The sequence below is a fragment of the Hydra vulgaris genome, chromosome 06 (assembly GCF_038396675.1).
Source record: "Hydra vulgaris chromosome 06, alternate assembly HydraT2T_AEP".
NCBI lineage: Eukaryota > Metazoa > Cnidaria > Hydrozoa > Anthoathecata > Hydridae > Hydra > Hydra vulgaris.
In genome coordinates, this window is record NC_088925.1 from 55,127,913 (window position 1) to 55,135,173 (window position 7,261).

Sequence of the window (7,261 nt, forward strand, 5' to 3'; positions counted from 1 at the left end):
AAAACTTGGCTCCATATCAAACAAATACTGGAGAAGAGTTGCAAGTTAATATATCATTGTTGTTCTTTCCGACTTTATTTAATGGAAAAATTTTAAATTTTTTACTTGACAATAAACCTTCCCAAAGCTGCCTCATTTGTAAATCAACACCAAAGCATTTTAACAACTTGCTAAACTTTGATAAGGATCAATTTAAGCCAAAAGGTGATTCGTCCTTTAACGGGTGATGCGGAAGTTATCGGACAAAATAAAAACGTCAATAACTTATTTTTAAATAAAAAAAAAAAACTACTATTATACTTTCTTTAAATAAAGCATTTATCTTTTAATAAAAATATATTATTTTTTATATGAAAAAACACCACCACCTGCAATTGATCTCAATTTTGCTCTGACGCCTTTCATATGCGACTGTAAAAAGTTTAAATCAATTTCTTGTAGTTTTAGTTTAATGCGATCAATCAAAACTTGCTCTGTTGAGGCTTGCCAATCTCCCTCGTAAACCTTCTGTGCCAAACGTCCCCAAAAATTTTCAATTGGTCGTTCTTGAGGCACATTTTGGGGATTGGATTCTTTATCAACGTAATAGACATATTGGTCCATCCAATTTAGAGAATCTTTAGAATAATGAGAACTTGCTAAATCTGGCCAAAATAAATAGTTAAAGTCTCCATGATACTTGTGAATAAATGGAAGAAGTCGTTTTTCTAAACATTCATTAATATAGATTGATGAATTGATCGCGACAGCCTTGGAAGTGCGAAACAATGGCTCGGACATACCACGGTTAGATATGGCTATCCACATTAATAATTTTTTTGGAAATTTCTCTTTCCTCTAAAACGAGCACTTTCTGGGTATGTCTTTTTATTGTTTGGGTAGTATCCAGAATTTCCAGGCATGTTGTCTCCTGCAAAACAAAAGTGTTTTTTGTCATCGATGACTAGAAGCGATTTTGTGTTATAGAGTTGGTTAACTAGTTTCCTGCTTCTTTTCTTTGCCTTGATTTGTTGTTCTATAGTGTATTTTGGAGTCTTTTCACGTTTTCTATATTTAATATTCATTTTTTTTAACTGACGACCAATTGTCGATTGATTTACACCGAATTTAATACCTATTTTTCTCTGACTGACCCCTTTTCGATTGTTGACAAGTCTCGTTAATTCGGCTTTCTTTTCTCAAGTCCAGTATGTCGGACGACCAGGGTGCTTTCTGTCAGAAAACGATTGAACAGTTTCAAGTCTTTTTAGGTTATCATATATTGTATTTCGAGCAAATCCTTCCTTTTCAAAATGATTTACGATTTTTTTTTTTTTTAATATTAGGTTTATTTACAAAAAACATTTTTAGTCGCTTTCAAAAAGATTCTCATTCAGCTGCATTTAACCTCATTTTTAATAATTGTGTTTCAAATAATAAAGTTTATATTTTATAGAACGTTTATGCCTACGCATAAAACCACAAAAACAAATTATTATGCTCAAATAATGAAATTAGGATTTGTCCGATAACTTCCGCCTCACCCGTTATTTATATTTGCCAGCCTTTGCATGCTACCATCAACACTCTTAATTGCTTGCTTAATTTATCATAAAGAAAAAAGTTAAAATTATGGCAAGTTAAAGGTGAGGAAATAAAAAAAGCTTTAGCTGAAGAGAAGGACAGAGTTCGACATAAAGTAGTGGACTTCTTTAAGATCAAATTGATAGACCATGTCAAGGCGGACAGGGAAATACAACAAATGGTAATTTATGTCGGAGACTTTTCAGTAAACCTCATGATCTCGCTAAAACTTTAGAACTAGATAATGAACTTGTATCAAATTTAAGCACCATTCTTGCTGCTCTTATTTGTCACGAACATTTGGACTTTGAAAAATTTGGGTTCTTCTGCCATAATACATGTTCCTTATTTATTAGTAGTATAAATGGTTCAACATGCCTGCCTCTTTTTATAAAATTCTTTGTCATTCAAAAAACATTATTATGACACTATCATTATCACCTGGATTTTTTGTTGAAGAGGGAGCTGAATCTTTTAATAAGAACTATAGGCAGAATTGAAAATATCATTCTTCAAAGTGTTCTCTAAAAGTAATTTGCTCGATGTATTTAATCGAGCATTAGATTCATCGGACCCTATAGTGTCTTCAGCAAAACTGGATGTGAGAATGAAAAGGATTAAACATCAGGTATCAGAAGCTGTCAAAAATTTCCTATTATTTAAAAATTATGAACAAGAAGCTGATTGGGACACTACAACTGAGGAATCAAATTTCATGGACTAAAATGAAGGTTCTCTTATTAACTATTTTGAAGTCATGGACTTAGATATTTAGCAGTAAATTTTGCATGTTTATTAATTATTAAATAACTGCAATATCTACCTACTTATAATATCTTATAATATAATTCTTAATGCTATAATAAAAAATCAAAACTATTTTCCATTTACTTTTTATTGAGAACATATCAAAAAATTGAAAATTGGATGGAGTTATGCAGAAAGGAACCAACCCACAAAATGCTTTGTCAGGGCTAAGTCCAATCTTCAAATCTCTAATTTTTCAAATATTCTGATGAAAACCAATATGGGGTTTATGTAATGACATTTACAGGTATAAACAAACAAAAAGTCAATTTTAAATTTATTTATATAATTAAATTTATATATATTTATATTCAAAGATGGGTGAAAAAATTTTTTTGATGCCTTAATAAAATAAATTTAATAATACAAATATTTTGAAAACATGTTATAAGTAATTTATCTTAGTGTGGTCGGTTGATGTTTTTTGACGTAACAATATTTCACTGCCGGACACCAACAAATTCTTTAGCACCACTAAAGGTAACATATTCCTGTATGTAAAACAATCGAGACACAAACCGTTAAGCTAATAAAATTTGCTTAATTGGTTTTTAAAGATAAGAAAGATTTGTTGACCCCATTATATTACGCTGCGGTCGTAATAATAACCAAATTCGGACGAATAACGGACGAATAAATACAATCATGGCAGGTTGTTAACGATTGAACTTTACAATGACATTGCAAATGGTGGACGCTTTTTATTAACGACTATAAATAATTTTTTAAAGAGTGAAAAAAGAAAAAGAAAAATCAATAAATCAAGAGAAGTTTTTCTTTATTTTTACAAAAACAAAATCAATCATAAAGAAAAAACAAAATATCTAAAAAGAAGAAAAAGAACGAACTATTTGAAAGAATATAAAATAAACTACAAAAGAAACGAAAATAAAAGTAAAAAAGAAAAAAGAAAAGGGAAAGAAAATATTCGAAAATTTGGGAAAACTCGGCATAACAAGATTTTATATTGTTTTTACTTTTTCATATTTTGTTAGTTATTCATTTCATATTACGATTTATTTTAAGTTAGTTTTATTTAGTTATGTGATGACATTTTCTATGTAATGATATTTTCTTTTCTTTAGTTTTTAGTATATGTAGTGCATATAGTTTTATTTATATGTTGCTAATCATTAAAATCATTTGCTAATGATTTACTCAATCATGATAGTTTTATAAAGTTTTTTTTTGATAATCAAGTTTGCTTGATTATAATATTGTGCTTTGTACTTTTTTTAACAGTGATTTTGTTTGTAATGTTTATCCCTTTTTTTGGTTTTTGTTTTTCACAAAGTTTTTCTGTTTGTTTGTTTTTTTATTAATTTTTTATTATATGTGCAATATATTATGGTTTTTATATTTTAACAATTATGATTAATATATTTACTAAATCTATATAATTTTTTTAGCAGTAGTCGCTTTCTGACATCTGATTTACTGCCACCAGCAAATCAGATGTCCTCATTTGTTTGGAGCAGTATGGTAGCGAGAAATAACAAGACTTCAACCCTGACTATAAGGTTTCTGCTCTGATTGTTGATGGTACAGCATTCGTACACATGCTTCACCTGAGATCGTCAAAGACATTCTCTGACTACTGCGAAAGTGTGGTGGGACCATTCGTGGATAGACTTCTGAGATCCATGCAGCGTCTTGACATTGTTTTTGATCGGTATGTCCCAAAAAGCTTGAAGTCCGAAACACGGGAAGATTGTGGATCAGGGCAACGCATAAACGTCACAATGGGTACACTTATTCCAAAAAAGTTTGACAAATTCCTATCTGTGGACTTCAATAAGACGCAACTGTTCTCCCTTATTTCCAGATTTGTTTTAACGCAATCCGTAGTTGGAAAAGTTATTGTTTGTACCATTGAAGAAACTGCATGTGCCAGTCAACAAGATTTAGATGTATCGTCCATATCGCCATGAAGTGCTGAAGAGGCAGATGGCCGTCTTTTGCTCCATGCTGATCATGCACTGAAAAATGGCAACTTAACTATAACTGTACGCACTGTGGACTCCGATGTGGTCGTTATAGCTCTCTCTGTGTTTTGCCAGATGATTGGAGTGAAAGAATTGTGGATTGATTTTGGAGTTGGAAAAGGAAGGCCTTCACCGGATGTGACACAGTATCAACATTCTGTGGATTGGAAAACGAACGGCATGGAAAGCGTGGATGAACTACCGAGTAGATGATGCTGCATTTCACAATCTTTCAACGTCAGACTTAAAAAATGATGTTTTAACTGATACGGCATAAAGGCCATTGAGCGATTTGTAGTATTGATGTACAATCGATCATCAACCGCTGCTGGCGTTAACTAATGCCGCCGTATCCTCTACACCATAAAGAATAGAGCAATTGAAAATATTCCGCCGACTGCAGACGCTCTTCTTCAGCACACAAAGAGAGCTGCACTGCAGGCACACTTATGGAAACAATGCTTGTCTGCTGTTACTCCAGGATATGTACCCACTGAATGAGGATGGAAAGATACTGCTGATGACTGCTATTCACCACTTTAGTGCACTCTGCCGAAGGTTTCTTGACATTGCCAGGAACCAATTCGTTGTTCGTGCAAAACTGAGTGTAAAGACTGTTCATGTAAACAACATGGTTTACCATGCACTAAGCTGTGTGCATGTAACAGCTATTGTTACAAAGAAACAAATGGTGATTCATATAAAGAGCAAGAAGTTGAAGAAGACCCGGAATTCGACCATGTTCTCCAGATCTCCTTCCATAACGAATAGTACTCCAAAAGTGTATTGTAAATATGTAAATACTTGAAAACGTTATTCTGTTTACAATACTGCTATTATACTTTTACCAATTCTCTCTACGATGACACTAAAGAAGTTCGTTTATGTCTTATTGGCGACCAATGCTTGCTCACTTTTTAATTCCTAATTTTAACACATTTAACAAGTTTTGAGATTTGTTTTATACTTTCTATATAAAAATGACGAGTTATGTAATTGTTTGATCAGCATTTCAGTGTGTTGCTTTTCCATAATTGTTAACGATACCAAGACCTCGTTGTTTTAAGATGCTTCCTGTGCATATTGTCTACTCCTTCCTTACCCACTGACATTGTCATAGTTCTTTGTCACTGTTATCTTTTAATTGATTTTATTTAGTGTTTACTGCAACTTACTAGAAGTGCATTGCATGAATACTGTGAGTATGTAGGTAATAAATGTGACATTATTATAATGTGATGATAAACAAAGCCATAGAATAACCGTTATTTGATGATTTATGTTTCAACCGATGTCTGTCATTAACTGGAGAATTACAAGGACCGTAGAATCCTGATGCTTTATTTCTTATCGATTATACTCGGTCGTTGCTGTTGACAAGTGAATAATTTCATTGTCAGTAGACTTTTTATTGGCAAGAACCATGAACATTTAACAATTTCATTAACGAAGTACGTATGTATCATGAACTTTAATGTATTATTACTTATTCATTTCCATATAAATATGAGTTATTTGAAGCGGATATCACCACTGGTTCTTAAGTTATGAAGTTATTTAAAAACGTTCAAGATGACCGCCATCGGCCATCTTGAATTCTCAAAGCTATGATTTTAAGTAAACTTTATGTAACTTTTCTCATAGAACAAGACGGCGTTTATTTTAAGTGGATGTCATTACTGTTCTAAAGTTATGACCATTTAAAAACTTTCAAGATGGCCGATGGCAGCCATCTTGAAATTTCAAAACATTGATTTCAGTCAGTTTTATTTAACTTTTCTCTCAGAACAAATCGACGTTTATTTGAAGTGGATATCACTACTGGTTTTACAGTTATGACCATTTAAATATATTCAAAATGGCCAACGGCGGCCATTTTGAATAATTCATCTGTAAAACGTTTCCAGATGCATAACAAGCTTGTATCTCGCTATTTTATTGTAGCTCATACCGTCCACTATCACTATGCAAAGTTACACGCTGGTGTCAAGAAGTGAAATATTTTTATGATAGCCAGCTGCACTATCTTGAAAACAGTACTTTTCGAAAACAATACTTCTAAACAATGTCGACGATTGGTTAGCGGAAAAATGCTCATGTATGATTTGTTCTTAATTAATTAAACATTTTTGAAATTGTACACTAATAAAATTGTACATTAAAAAATAAATACTAGTTTTTTGAGTTTTTTTTATAAATTAATATTTACTTATTCTCGCATAAACTAGGTATATAAATATTGTATAATTATACTTCTAAATTTTTCTCAGGAAAAACAATAAGTATTCAACCAAAGTTTGGCGCCTTCGAAGCCTTCGCACCTAGGCGATAATCATCTATTTTACCCGCCTTCCGCCGGGGCTGTTTATTTATATACAAACCATTAATCAAAGTTTTCTTTTAGCTTAAATGTTTATTTTATTGACATTCTCTAGGAGAGGTTAACAGTTAACTATTTATAATTACTTTCTTTATCATTTTAAGTTCAGTCATTTTTACTATTCCAGGGTTACTTTAACATTTTAAATATTAGAAATAGTTTATATTATATAATATAATACTTTATATAACATAATATTATATAATATAGTATATTAATATAATATTAGATAATATAATATATTATATAATATAATGTATTATATAATATCATATATTATAATATAATATATTATATAATATAATATATTATATAATATAATGTTTTATATAACATAATATATTATATAATATAATATATTATATAGTATAACATTTTATAATTACTTCCTTTATCAGTTTAAGTTCAGTCATTTTTACTATTCCAAGGTAATAGTAAAAATGACTGAACTTAAACTGATAAAGGAAGTAATTTTTACTATTTTTTAACATGTTAGATATTAGAAATAGTTTATATTATTGCTGAT

The 7,261-nt window shown here is 30.8% G+C and overlaps 1 protein-coding gene across 1 annotated transcript; it reads right to left on the reverse strand.

Annotated features, from left to right (window-relative positions):
- Positions 1 to 339: 339 nt before the first annotated feature.
- LOC136081515 (uncharacterized) lies at positions 340 to 807 on the reverse strand. Its single transcript, XM_065798837.1, has one exon. The coding sequence runs from the start codon at positions 805 to 807 to the stop codon at positions 340 to 342; it is 468 nt and encodes a 155-aa protein (XP_065654909.1).
- Between the last annotated feature and the right edge of the window lie 6,454 nt (positions 808 to 7,261).

Excerpts from the sequence above, each read along its gene's own strand:
- LOC136081515 (XM_065798837.1), bottom strand. The coding sequence starts at position 807 with ATGTGGATAGCCATATCTAACCGTGGTATGTCCGAGCCATTGTTTCGC.